Source organism: Heptranchias perlo, chromosome 29, assembly GCF_035084215.1.
Source record: "Heptranchias perlo isolate sHepPer1 chromosome 29, sHepPer1.hap1, whole genome shotgun sequence".
NCBI classification, from domain to species: Eukaryota; Metazoa; Chordata; class Chondrichthyes; order Hexanchiformes; family Hexanchidae; genus Heptranchias; species Heptranchias perlo.
Window position 1 is genome coordinate 17,512,852 of NC_090353.1, and position 18,601 is coordinate 17,531,452.

Sequence of the window (18,601 nt, forward strand, 5' to 3'; positions counted from 1 at the left end):
TGGGGACAGAATGACCCTGGACTGGTTTGTGTGCCTCCTAGTGGCCTTCCACAGAATAGCATTGGCAGAAGTTTCTAATCATCTGGCTTGTTGGGCAGGGATACGATCCAAGGAAGGAGGAGAAAAATCTACACAACACCAGAAACCAACATGTGGTTGAACAGGGTACTGCACTTAAAATGACCGACCCGTTTGTAAACTGCCAGGACAGCACCAGATCATCAACAAATGTTCAACTAAACACCCTTTCCCCAGAGAAATTCTTGAGTTTAGATCAGTGGGTCTCAATTTTTGCTTCTGTTTCTCGCCCCAGAGTCACACAGACATACACACCCTCACTCACTCTCACTCACATTTACACACTTATCTCCAGCTTCTCTGCCTCACCCTAATCCTCTCACTCACACCCTCATACTCACCCTCTTATCCTCACAGCCTCTTCCTCACACTCTAATAGGAACAGGAGTAGGCCATTTAGCCCCTCGAGCCTGTTCCGCCATTCAATGAGATCATGGCTGATCTGTGACTTAACTCTATATACCCGCCTTAGCCCCATATCCCTTAATACCTTTGGATAACAAAAATCTATCAATCTCAGATTTAAAATTAACAATTGAGCTAGTATCAACTGCCGTTTGTGGAAGAGAGTTCCAAACTTCTACTACCCTTTGCGTGTAGAAGTGTTTCCTAACTTCACTCCTGAAAGTCCTGGCTCTAATTTTTGGGCTATGTTCCCTAGTCCTGGACTCCCCAACCAGTGGAAATAGTTTCTCTCTATCTAGCCCATCAGTTCCCCTTAATATTTTGAAAACTTTGATCAAATCACCCCTTAATCGTCTAAATTCCAGGGAATACAACCCTAGTTTGTGTAATCTCTCCTCGTAATTTAACCCCTGGAGTACAGGTATCATTCTAGTAAATCTACGCTGCACTCCCTCCAAGGCCAATATATCCTTCCAAAGGTCCAGTGCCCAGAACTGAACACAGTATTCCAGGTGTGATCTAACCAGGGCTTTGTATGGCTGTAGCATAACTTCTACCCCTTTGTATTCTAGTCCTTTAGAGATAAAGGCCACACCCTCACACCTCACCCTCACCTTTATCCACACCCTCAATCACCTCATCTTCAAGCCCTCACTCCATCCCATACTCGCACACTTCACCCTCACTCTCAATCTCACCCTCAGTCTCTCACCCACACACTCACTCTCACCCACCTCACCCTCTCCCACTTCACAAAATAGAATAAAACAATATAATACAATATTATCTGATACCCTTTCACCCAATAAGAAATGTTCAAGATAACAAGGCTGCACTGTAATGTAGAGGCGATGACAGCTCTGAGTAAGATTTTCAAACTTAATCTGAATGCTGCTGATCAGCATGGTTTATAGTATAAAAGTGGGATCACAGTAAATTCAGAATACATCTGAGTTAATGTAATCAACAGGACACGAATGGGTAAATGGATACCGCAATCACAGAACTGCAGATAGACTTCTCTTCAAGGACAGTCTGAAACAAGGGAACGTTATCTGCAGTCCTCAGGAGCCCAGTTGAGTGATGTTAAGTATTTGTACATTTATATGGAAAAAACACCAGCTCAGCGAATGTGCACATCGGAAGTGTTTATGAGAAAGTCCAGAGTTTGACTGGTGGTGACAGACTAATGTTACTCAATGGAAAAGTCTGAGGCCTTATTGTAGGAAATCCGGCCTGGTGGCTCACTTACACAGTCTGAGGCTTACAGTACTAATTTATATAGAGTAGCCAATTCTTGTTGGAGATATTCATGGAGGTTTGATCACGTGATATCTGGCAACATGACATCTGATCATGTGACGTCTGCAAACATTATTGAATTTACCTTATAAAGGTTGGGTCCCCTCTAGTGGTTCACGCCAGCAGCTATTGTTCCGAGAACCAGGAGGCCACCTGTGGGCAGGCGAGAAGGGGAAACCAAGGGAGTGGAGAAGAGGGGAAACCAAGGTGATGGGGGGGGGGGGGGGGGGGGGAGGGGAAACCGAGGGCGGGGGAGCGATTTACAGAGGGGAAATCAGAGGTGGGAGGAATTTTGATTCCACTAGTAACTAGTAGTAATTCACTAAAATTGCACCGATAACTAATAGCAATACTGGTAACGCATAGATTCCCTTCATAACCAACAGTAATAAAATAACTCGCTGATAGTCCATGTGTAACTGGTAGTAACAGATGTAATGCTCTATGTCCTACCTGCAACTAGTAGCAATCCTATAACCCGCTGATATTCACCCTGTAACTTCAGCCAGAATCCCCCTGCACTGCACAAGGTGCGGTCAGGCTCCCTTGTCAATGCCATTTTTAATAGGCCTGATCTCTCTCCCTATCTCCTTTGACTCTGGCTCTGGGCGAAGGTGACAACTCTGAACTGAGAGCCTCAGTCAGAGCCAACCTCTACTTGGACTTCAAATATCAAAACTGGCCGGCACAGACCAACCTGAATCAAACCGAGAGATCGTACAAAGGACAGTGGGTTCAGTGTTTGGGGCATTTGTCACAGGGCATATCGTTCTAAACTCAGTTCAGCACCAACATTTCTAAACTACTCCCTGGGCTCGGGCTCAATAATGGAGAGTTTTTGACCCCCACCTACTGCTCCTCAGAGATTGACTCTCATCCCCATTACCCCACTCACTTGCTCCTCAGATAGAGCAGTGAGCACAGAAAACAAGGTAAAGAAGGGAAAGCCATTCTGTGTCTTGGTTCTTGATGTGATCATATTCCTGCCCCAAACTACAATACTTCTACTTCCTGTTTAAACAGGAGTTGATCCAATTCACTGTTGAATGCTTTAACAGTGATGGTATTTTCAAGGTGACGGTTAACTGCTGAGGGATGTCAGGCAGGTCCGGCTACACAAGAGGTGCCTTGTGCCCACCCACGGGTGCCCTCACACCCACATCTGCAGACAGAGGTGAACATATCTTGCTTGGTCGATGATCAGCACATGAGGAGGCTCCTGTTCCCAAAGGACGCTGGGAGAGCAAGCCCAACAGCATTAAGACATGCGACGCCTGACTGACTGACCATCCTTGGAAGATCCCACATTCAATGCTTGCTGGTCATTTCCAGCTCTGAAGGTGTTGTTACGCACATGTTGTGGTGCGCGGGCCTCTTTCTGCTATGGCCACAATCTGAACGTATAAAAGGTAAACTCCACACTTTCAACCCAAATTTTCATGGCACCCAAAAGTGCAAACACCAGGCTCCTTCCCACTGGCACTCCAACAGACCCAAACAGAACTGGCAGCAAGTGAGTAAAGAGAAAGCTGAGATGGGAGTAGGGTGTTTCTTCTTAAGCATCGCTCTCTGGAACTTCAGCAACAGCAAGAAAACACCTGAAACGCTCAGAAAAGTAAAAAGGGACAGCAAATATTTAAGGGATAAGGAATAGGAATAGGCCATTCAGCCCCTTGAACCTGTTCCACCATTCAATTAGATCTTGGCTAATCTGTACCTCAACTACATTTACTCTCCTGTACAGGCACGATGGGCCGAATGGCCTCCTTCTGTGCTGTATCATTTCTATGATTCTACCCACCTTTGTTCCATATCCCTTGTACTCTTAACAAAAATCTATCAATCTCAGTCTGGAAATTTAAATTGACTCAGCAACCATTGCCTTTTGGGCGAGATAGTTCTAGATTTCCATCACCCTTTGTGTGAGAAAGTGCTTCCTGAATTCATTCCTAAATGGCCCAGCTCTAATTTTAGAGTTTCTCTGTCTATCGAATCCTTTTATCATTTTAAACACCTCGATTAGATCACCTCTCAACCTTCTAAACGCAAGGGAATGCAAGTCAAGTTTACGTGAAGATAATTTAACCCCTTAAGCCTTGGCATTGTTTTGGTGAATCTGCGCAGTATCTCCTCCAAGGCCAATGTATCTTTGCTGAGGTTTGGTGCCCAAAACTGAACGCAGTAGTCCAAATGGGGTCTGCCCAAGGCTGTCTACTTTTTTTTTACAATCAAGTCAAGTTGACTGTTGTGAAGACTCAGCTTCCCCATGGAACCCTTTCACCCTCCTGCACAGACGTTGTCCTAATGGTATGTGGGTATGTGACGATGCAATGAGTCCAGCAGTGTTCTTCGTGTCTGAAGTGTTTGTACATGTACGTGTTTGTTTTAAACATTGCTCAAAGCTCAGACGAGAGCAGATGTCAATCACACAACTCCAATTCTAAATGATGAACACTTTTTGATGTAATGTGTAGAATTATACAAGTGATTGTGCTTTTAATCACTGCCCCAAACTTTCATAACACAAACGTTTTTAATCAGAACTCAATTTTTTTTTGCATACAGCTTTTAAAAGATCCCATTTCTAGCGGCCTGGCATGTCTGACACGTTTGTTCTTGGCTTTGACGTAATTTTTGGCCAAATACCAAAAAAAATGTATTATTTTGTTCCCTGATGTTTTAGCTAAATTGGAACTGATTCCAATCATCTCTTTGCTCCTTTGCCAGAGCCTGGTCCACATAGATATCATCTCCAATCCCAGCCAACACAAACATCATCACATTCCATGTATTGTCCACTTAAGGAACTCACTCCCTGTGAGTCCCCTACCCGCCCCTCCCCAACCCATGATCCCTCAGCCTTTAAAGATGCTGGAAACTCTCAGGACTCTGGCTTCTCTCTAATAGTGTGTGCTATTCCTATTTCTCACCCAGGCTCATATTTTCACATGTTAATCTGCTTTTAATTGTTCGCCTAAACGGTTCCATTTAACAGCTCATTGCTCAGCGTGCACCAAACCTGCCACGTTGAGCTGAGTTGGGATTCCTACATGAAGCTACTTGTGTGCTAGGTACAATAATGAGGGATATTCAAAGTCTAGATTCAGCTACTCCATTGGCCTAAATTTTCAGGAACCTCACTAGCAATCAGGCAGACAGCTCCCCTCTCCCACCACTCTCTTGGACACATCTTACCAATTACCAAGGTGGTAATTCTTACTCACTCTCCTGATGGAAACCAAGTGGCAATAGATAAGAGGGAAAGAACTTGCGTTTATATATCATGTCCCAAAGCACTTCACCTCCAATAAATTAGTTCTGAAGTCACTTATGCAGGGAAATGTGACAGCCAACCTGTGCACAGCAATGTCTCTTAAACTATAAATGAGACGAATGACCACTTAAATGGTTTTTGGTGATGTTGGATGAGGGAGGAACGTTGGCCAGGACACCAGGAGAACTCCCTGCTTTTCTTCTTTTAGTGCCATGGAAATTTTTACATCTATTAAAACAGACAGACGTGGCCTGGATTATGCGCTCAAGATCTGGTGGGGGCTTGAACCCACAATCTCTGACTCAGGGTGAGCGTGCTATCAACTGAACCAAACTCACACTTAAGAGTGATGGGTGAGGATGTACGGGCCACACTCATTACTGTGGATAAAACTGCTCCAAAGACTGCTGAGACTGTGATAAGGAGTCTGGCTATTGAGCTGGGCCTGAGACTATATCATTTCTCCTAATACCTTGGCACAGCTGGGAGACTCACCAGAAAGCCATGTACCCACTTCCCTTTCTAAGAAAAGAGAGAGAGAAAGAAAACAAAACTTGCATTTATATTGTGTCATATCACATCTGTCACACACATTCACAGTGCTTTGCATTCAATGAATTACTTTGAAGTGCGGTGACTGTTGTAACACAGGCGAGTTATGAGGATAAGACAAATAATAAACACATTGCAGCTCTGGAGACTACACCATTGTCTCAGTTACAGGATCAGATCACTTTGAACCCAAACTGGAAGGAACTGTGTCAAGTTCTCAAATGTTCTGAATGAATCCAAAATAACTCATCAGACTTAGGACTCAGCCTCCTCGGCAGCTACTCGATGATATCAGAATTCCAGCAGCGTTTGTTTTAAATATTGTTTATTCTCCAGCGAACTCAACCCCTCTGCATCAGAAACCACAAAAAGCAGGAACAGGAGAGCTGACCACTGCTAGCCCCAAATGCAATATTTGCCTCTGTCACTCTTTCCCAAATCTCTCTCACACACCTACACACTATCTCTGTCTCTGGACTACAGTTCCCTGCATGTTGACTTTTGCTGGACTACAGTTCCCTGCATGTTGACTTTTGCTGGACTACAGTTCCCTGGGTGTTGACTCTTGCTGGACTACTGTTCCCGGGGTGTTGACTCTTGCTGGGTTACAGTTCCCTGGGTGTTGACTTTTGCTGAACTACTGTTCCCTGGGTGTTGACTTTTGCTGGACTACAGTTCCCTGGGTGTTGACTCTTGCTGGACTACAGTTCCCTGGGTGTTGACTTTTGCTGGACTACAGTTCCCTGGGTGTTGACTTTTGCTGGACTACTGTTCCCTGGGTGTTGACTTTTGCTGGACTACTGTTCCCTGGGTGTTGACTTTTGCTGGGTTACAGTTCCCTGGGTGTTGACTTTTGCTGGGTTACAGTTCCCGGGGTGTTGACTTTTGCTGGTCTACTGTTCCCTGGGTGTTGACTTTTGCTGGGTTACAGTTCCCTGGGTGTTGACTTTTGCTGGACTACAGTTCCCTGGGTGCCGTGTCTTGCTGAGGAACAGTTTCCCAGGCACTGATTCTTATTAGCGTACGGTTTCCCAAGCACCTACTCTTGCTGATTCAACTAGACTGTGGTGCGACAGGAAATTTAAATGTAGAGGCATTATAGCTCAGTCTGTTCCTGTTCTCACCCAACATCCACAGATGTGCGCTGGAGCCCAATTTACCCTTTTCTATACCAGGATTCTGGGGCTAATTATAGCCCTCTCTCCCATTTGTGCCAACCTGACTAAGATCAGCTAACTCAATACGGACCGAGTATGGAACCCGTGACCTTCCTGATCTATAAGGTTTTGCTCTCCAGTAGATAAATTTGCTGTGCTGTTGGCAAGTCGGGTGGGATCTCACAAACATCTGAACAGTGATGGAGTAGGCGTTGTACATTGAGGGGGAGTACAGTGTGTGTCCATTCATTGTATTGCTGTGGTTTATGTATACAGGAGTTCTTTAATTACTTTCCTCCCACTACCCCTCCACAACCCCAAACAGCCAGCTCTGTGTGATGGGATGTTACCATCTGGAGCCTCCGATTTCTAAATTAAGTTAATAACAGAACCTAAAACAACTGCTCCTTTGAAAACAGAAAATGCTGGAAACACTCAGCGGGTCAGGCAGCATCCCTGGAGAGAGAAACAGAGTTAAAGTTTCAGGTCGATGTCCTTTCATCAGAATATTCAGGTCATTGACCTGAAACGTTAACTCTGTTTCTCTCTCCACTGATGCCGCCTGACACGCTGAGTGTTTCCAGCATTTTCTGTTTTTATTTCAGATTTCCAGCATCTGCAGCATTTTGCTTTTGCTCCTTTGAAAATTTTGTTTACAATTTTAATATATAATCTATCTGATGTTTTGAAAACGTTTCTGGCTAGATCGACAAAGAAACTCAGTGATCGGAGGCAGGAAGAAAGGATTTTCTCCAGCACTTTTTTCCCAGTTCTTTTATTGCACTAAATAACTAAACAGTGTCAGCAGTTGGACACACAGCTGGTTTGGCCATTTCAATGGAGGCAACTGCTTAAAGGCCAAGCCTTGTTAATTTGGGCTGCGTAGCTCAGTGAACTTGACTGGGATTCTGCTGCACAGCAGGTTTCCAACAGATAAGATGTGTGGCGAGTCCTACAAAAACATCATCCGAGCTTCTTTCTCGGACTCTCTGCCCCTTCGTGCGCTGCAGCAGTGGTCCCACTGCAGTACCATCCGATTTCCCTCCATTGCAGTGATGGGCTCCCTCTTGGGGGCAGGAATCCCGCCGGCGGGAGCCCGCCCTGCATTGGAAAAGACCACCAACCCAGGAAAATGGGTCAGAATTCCGACAGTACCACCCTGCCGTTAAGAGGGAATTCCACTCCGACTATTTTTAATGTATACAGGATGAATAATGGGTAATATTATCACCTGGTCATTGTGTTAGCGCTCTTTATGAATATCTGTTCATGTGCCATTCACAAGGGACCTGTTAAATGACCAAACCTGCCAGAACAGAGTGAGGGAGAGCATTTTAACGTGCCAGGAAGGGCCTCCAAGTGGAACGGGAAGTTGTACAATACTATCCAATTTGGTGTAGATCCTGTTGCTGTGTCAGAATTGATGACATCGGAAGGACTGAATCTAAACCACACTATTGAAGTAGTTTTTGTGTTATCAAACACTACTGGGTACTCAACAGGTCACCCATGACCTCTGAGTCCCATCCTCCCCATCTTCCTTTCCCAGTGCTGCCAGGCTACACTGGGCATGGTTAAGAGGAGGGCTTGTGCTTTGCGCTACCCCCGATGACAGTCCTTGGGTCCCGTAAAAATGCAGGTCCCAGACACCACCATACTGTGGTGGTCGGGGTAGGGGGGAGGGGTGCTGCTGTTAGTGTGGAGGGTGGGTGGGGGGTGGATAGGGTGCCTTATAGTCACCACTGACAGCAAATAAAGAGCATTGCATTTCTCGTGATTATAGAGGTGCCAGTGAGCTTCACCCATTATAGATTCTGCTGCACATTACACAAAGTTCACATCCAGTGGGTGTTTGTTGCCATTATAACATTAACTGGGCAAGACAATGAGTAAAAACAAGTAAATGACTCTTAAGCTTGGGGAACACATCCTGCTTCTCGAAATTGGAAAAATGCTGATCCTGTCACTTTAAGCCAGAGGCTGGCCTGGCGCTGAAGAGGTCAAACACAAACTCAAAGCGTTTTTGTTGCGGCAGCCAAATTAAACTGGGGTTTAAAAAGCAAAAAGATTAAAAGTTTTGTGTTTCTCAAGCACACTCAGATGACAGCCTCTTTGTTCTGCCGCCTTCTCGGCAAAGAAAAGATCCAATTTTAGCTGAATAACCTGCAGCCTCAGCGGTTTGGATAAATGGCTGTTGACAGGATTTTGGCCAACTGTCGGCATTCCAGTCTGTGTAATTATCATTCTAAATTACAAAGAAATACTAGATAATAGTTATTAACCAGCTGGAAATGTAAGGAACCCAAATTAATTTGTAAAAAGGCTATTCACTTTAACAAGCTATTTTAATGTTAGAACCTTTCTGTGGTCAAGTCCCAGTCTTAAGGCAATAATGACTGCACAGGCCAAGAATTCTACATTAAATGACCAGGCCATAAAAACCTACATTAAATGTACAGGCCAATGAATCCTGGATTAAATGCGTAGACTCTTGTACAGTTGGCATGTCAAATGTGATAGCTGAGACTATTTGCATGCACATTGCATGTGTGTGTACATTTGTCGCAATGTACATGCACGTGTACAACTTTTTGCTTTTGTACAACTTTTTCTCCTTGATTTTCAATGAGGAGGGTTTGTGGGTCTCAGTCAGATGCAGCAGGTTGAAAAGGGGGTGGGTGCAGCTAACAAAGGGAAACATTCACTCACAAGCCTACATCCAGTTTATGATGTGTCCAAATTGCTACCCACATACAACCTGCGGGTGGGGGTGGAGGGTTGCGTGAGCCTCGTTGAGAGGTGATGGTTCAGACTGTGTAATTTAGCCAATTTCAGTTCTCAAGTGGAGTTAGAATCTGGTTAATTTCACTCCAATTTGACCTCCGTTTGGTAACAGAGACCTTCAATGTGACCTGAAGTGAAAGTGAATTGTATGGTCTGTTTCTTTCATGTATTAAGTATTAAAAGTAGGGAAGCAGTGCCAGCCTCCTCTCTCAAAATGGAAGAACATTCCCCAATAACTACACCATTGAGGAGCCTGCTCAAGACTTAGCCAATAAGAAGTGCAATGTTTGAAGCACTGTTAAGGCTGATTAAGGTACTGCCCCTAACTGGAGCCAGCAGCTCGCTCATACTCGGACTGGTTATACAATCCATGGAAAATGTGGTTCCTTGTTATTCCTAATACTGGTTATGTCACAGTCTTGTACAGAAGGACACAGAAGCGTGCAGCACTTGTTAAATCACAATACGCTTGGAAAAATAGCAAACTGGTTATTTTTTTTTAATGATAAAAGTTCCTCTTGTTACTAGCTAGTGACATTGTAATTGTGTTTGTGAAACTTTCCCCTAGTGTGTCTAGTGAAATCTGAAACACTCAAAAACAAATAGAAACAGTGAACAGCGGCAATCTCCATAAACACATTTACAATGTCAGGACACACAGTGAGTGGGCAAACTCTTTGCCGGGATCAGTGATCCGGTGTCTCACACAATTGTTAGTGCATTTTCTGAATTGAGCTTCTATCCAAACACTGCTAATGTATTCAAATTTGCTCCATATCTTGACCAAGTCTGTGCTAATACTGCAGTATAAATGGGCTCCGTGCACCTGCAGTTTTCTGATATAAACTGGTAATGAGTGAGGGACCCAACAGGTATACAGCAAATTACTCCCTTAACCACATGTGCTGAGGGAGGGACAAATAAATGGCTGCTTAGATACAACTACAGAGAGAAAGGGTGGGATGTGACAGTAAGCTGTTTACATAGAATTACATAGAAATTGCAATACAGAAGCAGGTCATTCAGCCCAACCAATCTGTGTTGGTGTTTATCCTCCACACAACCCATGGTCCTAATTCCATGTGCCTGCCTGTTCCCATATCTCTTTATCCCACACTTTTATTTAATCTTATATCTATGTCCCCTCTATGTAAAATCTCACTTTGAATTTAGATTTTTCTAGATCCTGCTGTACAATCGGAGTTAGAAATGTAGAAGCAATTGTTTTCATTGTAACCTAAATGGACTCACCTTCACACTTCTGGGTGTTCTCGCTCTGTTTGTGCCCAGCTGGACATTTGCATTCGTAGGATCCCACGGTGTTGATGCAGTTTCCTCCCTGACACAGGCCTGGGATCGCTTGACACTCGTCCACATCTGCCAAAGAAAACACATCAGCTTCACGTCATTGTTTAACCCAGAAGGATGTTTTGAGGTTCATTTGTCTGAACAGAGGCTGGACAGTCCTGTCGGTGACAGACTGAGAGATGTCTCATGTCCACCCTGATCTCTGATTATCCATAGACACAGACTCTGCATTTACTCTACACCCCATCTCTGATTACCTGTGTACACAGACTCATTTACTCTGTCTCTGATTAGCTGTGTACACAGACTCTGGGTTTACTCTGATTCTGATTACCTGTGTACACAGACTCTGGGTTTACTCTGTCTCTGGTTACTTGTGTACACAGACTCTGGGTTCACTCTGTCTCTGATTACCTGTGTACACAGACTCTGGGTTCACTCTGTCTCTGGTTACTCGTGTACACAGACTCTGGGTTCACTCTGTCTCTGATTACCTGTGTACACAGACTCTGGGTTCACTCTGATTCTGATTACCTGTGTACACAGACTCTGGGTTTACTCTGATTCTGATTACCTGTGTACACAGACTCTGGGTTCACTCTGATTCTGATTACCTGTGTACACAGACTCTGGGTTTACTCTGTCTCTGGTTACTCGTGTACACAGACTCTGGGTTCACTCTGTCTCTGATTACCTGTGTACACAGACTCTGGGTTTACTCTGTCTCTGATTACCTGTGTACACAGACTCTGGGTTTACTCTGTCTTTGATTACTCGTATACACAGACTTTGGGTTTACTCTGTCTCTGGTTACTCATATACACAGACTCTGGTTTACTCTGTCTTTGATTACTCATGTACACAGACTCTGCACTATCCATCCTGGCGGCCCTTAGCATCAGCTGCGCAAGGCGGGGAAACGGGGCGACCTGCCAGGCCCCACTTTCCGCCAGCACTTACATGCAGTGAGGCGGTGAAGTGGCCGCCATATTGGTGGGGGCAAGGGGTGGAGAACAGAGTTCGGGTGAAGACACAGCAGTAACCTCACTGGCCAATTTGGGTCTGCATGGAGAGGAAGTTCCAGCCCAGTGCATCAGTAATTTAAACAAATAATGAAACCGCTCACCTTGACAGGCACCGCTGCGAATGTTAGGGATGAAACCACGGCGACAGGGGTGAGGCTGCGCAGGACACATCTCACACGGATGACCCCAAGCTCGACCAATGGTGGCACAGCAGAGGGTTTTGGTGCAGACGATGCCACTCAGTTGCCCTTGGCACATTTGGTTATTGACCTGAGTGAAGCACGGTCCAGTCCGGTAATCTGTAGAGGAAAACAAAACTGGTGAAAATGACGCCAATTTTCCAACATGGAGTCGGGGGTGGGTGGGGGGGGGGTAACTGATGGCATTGGTCCATGATGGAGAATATTACAGCCACTCACTGATCTCCAAAGTGTAAATAACATCAGTTATACTTTCTCAGTAAAATACTAGAGCACTGATTTTCCTGTTTGGCACCACCAGCCACACATATTGGGAAATCGCAGGTGCCTATTATGGACTGGAACCGAATCAGCATGCCATCATTTCCTGATGTGCCCAAATAGGGGATGAAGCTCCCCACCGGTAACGCAACTCCGAAAATCAGCCCTTAAAGCTGTACCTCTCATATGTTCTGTTTAGATTGAGACGTCCTTAGATTAACCAGGGCCTCCCAATGCAAGGTGAGAGGTAAGACTAGACCAGAGTATCATCATGGGGGTAGGGGGAATACTTACAGGAAACATTTATTATGTCAGGGAGACCCTTAAACATGCTCTATAACAAGACACCTCATGCTTTATACACCTGTACTCATTATAGAGTGACACACACAGCCTTCTAGGGGATAGCTGTGCTTATTATCAGATGAATCATTCTTATATCAGAATGCTGGGATTAGGATAGTTTCAACACTACCCACAAACTCTTGGAGCAAGTGTGCAAGCTCTCAGATCAAAGTTACCAAATCTAGAGGATCTAAACAGCTCCTCCAAACTGAGAATTATATCTTGAAACCAAACAGAAAAGAAAGCTTCCAATCCCAGTCGATGAGATAGAGAAGTAGCTTAATCCTGCTGACCATCCCAGCCTAGAGATGGCTCGGTGATAACAGCAGCCAAATGTTTGACACATTTATGTGATGTTCCTCTGTCTGTTTTTTTACCAGAAGAAATAGCTGCGTTAAAATGGCGGACAGAGGAATGTCAGATGAATGCGATCAGTAATTGGCCGCCAACATCGCACACAGTCACTTCTAGGCTTTAGTTTTGTTGAATTAGTTCCAAAAACATACTGGGATGCTGACAGGAAATTAAATAGGTGGGAAAATGATCTCATTGCTTCACTTCATTAAATCTTTTGAAGCCCACACACCTGGATCAGATTTATCATGAACTTTAACTTTCAAATCATTAATGCGCCTCAAGTGAAAATGTTATACATAAACAGACGTGGCAAACACATCACTCATTTCAGGTGAAACTTTATAGCCCAAACAGGTTTACAATTAATTAACTAAATCCCTGGTACTCTGGGACATGATTTGATGAGATTGGAAAGTATTTTTGAAAAAAATCCCAGATAATCCATTATACCCCAAGCAACTGAAACAAATTAAACAAAGTCTTGAATGATTTCAATAGAAACACATACACACAGACAGAGGCACACACACAGAGGCACACACGCACGCACGTATACAGAGGCATACAGATAGGCGCGCACACACACACACACACACACATATACAGAGGCACACAGATAGGCACACACACACACACACACATATACAGAGGCACACAGATAGGCACACACACACACACACACACTCTCTCTCGTGGGCTCAGCAGCTGCTCTGAGTCGGACGGATAATCAACAACAGGACATCTGAACTCTGTGTTTAATGGTATGTTTTGCAAAGCATTATCACCTCGTAAATAAAACAGAATCTCCACTTGCTGGATCTTGTATCGTATGTAGACGAGAGAATCACTTCCTTCAGTAAAGTACTAAAATCCTGTTTACATCACAAATGACTCCACAGGCCCAACAACAACGGGCAGACACCTGCACCTGAGCTGCTGTTGAAAGTCATGATTCCCAACTTCATTCAATGCTTCATGGTAGGGGCACTAATAGAACCCACACTGCAGGCCTGTTAGAGAGTGGAACTGGACCCAGCATTCGTGGAACAGGAGCCTGGCACCCGTGGAACCGGACCCAGCACCAGTCAACCCATCAAACTGGACCCTGGCACCCGTGGAAACGGGACCCCGGATCGATCAACCCGTCAAACTGCACTGGCAGCGGTCAAACTGGACCCAGCCCTGGTCAACCCGTAAAACCAGACTCAGCACTGGTCAAACTGGACCAAGCACCTGTGGAACTGGACTCCAGCACTGGTCGAACTGAACTCCAGCACCGGTCAAACTGGACCCTGGCACCCGCGGAACTGGACTCCAGCACCGGTCAAACTGGACCCAGCACCGGTCAAACAGGACCCAGCACCAGTCAAACTGGACCCTGGCATCTGTAGAACTGGACTCCAGCACTGGTCAAACTGGACCCAGCACCAGTCAAACTGGACCCTGCCACCCGCGGAACTGGACTCCGGCACCGGTCAAACTGGACCCAGCACCAGTCAAACTGGACCCTGGCATCCGTGGAACTGGACTCCGGCACCGGTCAAACTGGACCCAGCACCGGTCAAACTGGACCCTGCCACCCGCGGAACTGGACTCCGGCACCGGTCAAACTGGACCCAGCACCAGTCAAACTGGACCCTGGCACCCGCGGAACTGGACTCCGGCACTGGTCAAACTGGACCCAGCACCGGTCAAACTGGACCCAGCACCGGTCAAACTGGACCCTGGCATCCGTGGAACTGGACCCTGGCATCCGTGGAACTGGACCCTGGCATCCGTGGAACTGGACTCCGGCACTGGTCAAACTGGACCCAGCACCGGTCAAACTGGACCCAGCACCAGTCAAACTGGACCCAGCACCAGTCAAACTGGACCCAGCACCAGTCAAACTGGACCCAGCACCAGTCAAACTGGACCCAGCACCAGTCAAACTGGACCCTGGCATCCGTGGAACTGGACTCCGGCACTGGTCAAACTGGACCCAGCACCGGTCAAACTGGACCCTGGCATCCGTGGCTCAACCACGATTTGATGTCATATAGCAGAGTGATGTTCGTGGATTTGACAGAGGTAGGATCAGCAACATATGGCAACCAACTGGGCAATGTTGCTGAGGGGCAGCCATTACACTAGACATGCTGGCTATGTTGCGGCAGTTAAGATTGGAGCCAGGCGAGGGTGGAGCCACAAAGCTGGACCACAGAGAGAGACGATGAAGTAGGATGTCAACTGTGCTGACCACTGCAGGAAGGTACTCGCAATACTAGGGTGTTGGGAGATGAGGATCCCGAGAGTATTAGGTGGTAAGGATCCCAAGGGTGGTATTGGAAGAAGATCTGACGGCGTTAGGGGTTGAGGATCCCGAGGTTGGAAGGAGATGAGGGCCTGATGATGGTTGAGAATGAGGACCGTGAGGGTGTTAGGGGATGAAGACACTGGGGGTGGTAGGGATAAGGACCATGAGGGTAGGGCTGAGGATCCCGAGGGTATTGGGGGTGAGGACCGAAGTGCAGTTGAAATCCATCCTATAATAACAGGACTATTCTTCTCACTGATCAGTAAGGAGCACTTTTTACATCTCTCCTACTAATGCTGATCTTCATGCTGAGGACTCAAGTATGAGAAAAGTCACATTAACACCTGTCAACGATTGAAGACTCCTTTTTTGGAGAATTTTGGTCCTGGAATGCAATTCCCTGAAGTCTTGCTGACCCTTTGTGTGGGATTTGGGACATCTGGAATTTATCAAGAGTCTGGAATCCTAGAAGTTCGCTCCCCAGAGGCGGGGGTACAACATGCACAGATGTCTTACTCTTTCTCAGGAACAGCCACCTTTGACTGCAGTTATTTATTTATTTTGCTTAAAGGGATCCTGACTCAAATTCCTTCATTATCCTTTGATTGAAGGACTCAACAGCGCAGAGTTTCCTTAAAGGCACCGTGTGGCGTCTCATTTTTAAAAAAAATGTCTGAAGAAAACATATTTATAGTGGTAACTCAAAGCAGCCCCAAGATACTGACAGACTCTAGCTTCACTCTGCCATTCACCATGGACAAAAATGTCACAAAGAAACAATGGTGACTTCCTTTGTGTCCTTTCAGAGAATGAAGGAAATAATGATAAGCCTTCCCAGTGTCCCCAACAATCACTTATTTCACTCATGTACAGTAGGATAGGGCTTTGTCCCTTGTTTTTCATCCCGATTTTTGTCGATCCACCATTGGCGGCCGTGCCATCAGCTGCCTAGGCCCTAAGCTCTGGAATTACCTCCCTAAACCTCTCCGCATCTCTACTTCTCTCTCCCCCTCTAAGTCACTCCTTAAAACCTCTTTGACCAAGATTTTGGTCACCTGTCCTAATATCCCTTTAAGCGCCTTGGGATGTTAAAGGCGCTATATAAATGCAAGTTGTTATCGTGCTGATGTGTTATTGTAAGGGTGAGCGTGGACAGGAACACAATAAAACTCCATTTCCTGAACTTCACTTGTGACGTTGAGCAGATCAAACAAAGACAAGTTGTCCTTAGTTAGGGATTCAAAGGGGTTTGATGTTTTTTAATGCCAGTGGTTAGTTTTCCCATCATACTAAGTTGAATGACGGAGTAGCATGTTTAACAGGACAGGGCTGGGTTTGCTGGGCCTGCCCAAGTTTGGCTCGGTGGGTCAGGTGTCATGTCACTAAGCTCCGTGAAGCTAAACCATCAGATAAGGGGCTGCACTTTATGACATTTATGACTTCTGGCAGATTCTTATTTACAAAGAAATTTCACAATGAATCACACTATGATGTGACTAGCGTGTGATGTCATTGTGACATGACATTCCCCTCCCAAAAAAAACATTAACACACAAACTGTGCCACTTTAAAACAAATTCCCGTCATTCAACAAAAACTGTTTAAATGCTGGTAAGAAATGGATTCCTTATCAACTAATAATGTTCTAAGATTTCATATTAAAGCTTCTGTGTTTGTGGATTAGATTGAAGGACACACTGCATCAGATTTATGCTGGAATTGCTTGCAGCAATGCAAATAAACTTTCTTTTAAGAACCTAAATTCCAGACAATTGGAACTTCTACTGTCAAGCCAAATGAATCAATTCACTGTTTCAAATATCTTCATTGTCATTGTCTTCCTGATGTACAGAGTTGCAATTAAAACAATCAGGCATGGACTTGTTCCCTAATTTTCATGCAATTTTCTCATTCTGTTTCAGCTCCACCAAAATCCAGTTCAAAGTTATTTTTTGCTGATTCTAAGCTCCTTGGAATACTTTTCTTCATTAAAGGCACTATATCAATGCAAGTTGTCATTGTTGATATCTGTGATTATAAACTCTGTCGAACATTCTGCTGCCTCCATCTTCCCAAGTACTTCTATCACAGAAAGCAATAAAGGGCTAATCTTTCATTGACAGGGATGTGGGTGTTGCTGTTGTGCCTCACCTGATCCAACTCCCGCTTAATCCGGTCCACACCTGATGCCCGCAGACACACAGGTACTTTGTAGCAGGGAATCATTGGAAAGTGATAGGACCAAGAACTGTGTCTGATGCAAGGACAGGATGAGGTGGGGAGAGGATCAAATTCAGCTGTAACGCCCATCCCATCATCAGTTTTATGAGGTGCAAGTTGGCACCTGATTCAGAGCACTGCAGACACAGCTTCATTCATTTCAATTATTCTATCCAGCACAGAATCATTTTTAAAGCAAGTTGCAAGAGATTCAGATTAAGAACACACAAAATGTAATTTCTCAGGAGTTCGTGCTGCATTTGTCCACAGATCTGTATTAACATCAGGACAAGAGTTTGGAGTTTTGGTTAGGTCGGAGATATCGTAAAATTAAATGCCTTGAGCTGCAGTCACATTGTGAAATTGGTCATTAGTTTCCACTAGAAAGTTGCATTCCTAGTTACACAATACAACTCACTGAGACCAAGAGCTTGGATAGGTTGCTTTTTATCAGTTACTTCCATATATGGTCACTTTTAAAACTTATCTAGCTCACCTGGCTTCATTGTCAATTTTATGGGAGACCATCATTCAGAAACATTGGAATATTCCCCTGATGGCTCTACTGATAAGTGCACTCCCCAGTATAGTGCTAAGCACACAGATACATGCCTCTGGTTCATTGCCCCTGCTTACCCTGGTTAAATTGCTCATGATTGCTCTCTTCCATTGACTTATGGTCACCCTGTTCCATTGAACTATTGTTAGCCTGCTCTAATGACCTATAGTTTACCTATCCCAATACCTATGGTTATCTTGTGGTAGTAACATATCGTTTCCCTGTTCCATTGACCCAAAATACCTTGTTCCATTAGTTCATAGTTGTCTTGGTCTATTGACTCATGTTTACCCTGTCCCTTTGCCAATGATTACTCAGTCTATTGATCCATGGTTACACTGTTCCTTTGGCTATGGATAACCTCTTTAATGAACTACTGATCCATTGCCCATGGTTAGTTTCTTGGATTGACCCATGTTCCGTTGCCTCACTTTGTGGTGCTGACAGTTGTAATAGTCTGGGTACTTTTAACGAGTGA

At 45.1% G+C, this 18,601-nt stretch overlaps 1 protein-coding gene across 1 annotated transcript in view; it reads right to left on the reverse strand.

Moving 5' to 3' along the window:
* fbn2b (fibrillin 2b) overlaps nucleotides 1-18,601 on the reverse strand; it is a 196,345-nt gene that overhangs the window by 131,788 nt on the left and 45,956 nt on the right. The window contains exons 6-7 of the mRNA XM_067968183.1: nucleotides 11,987-12,184; nucleotides 10,804-10,929 (exon numbers count right to left, since the gene is read on the reverse strand). Of these exons, the coding sequence (XP_067824284.1) occupies nucleotides 10,804-10,929; nucleotides 11,987-12,184 (324 nt within the window). The remainder of the gene's footprint in view (nucleotides 1-10,803; nucleotides 10,930-11,986; nucleotides 12,185-18,601) is intronic.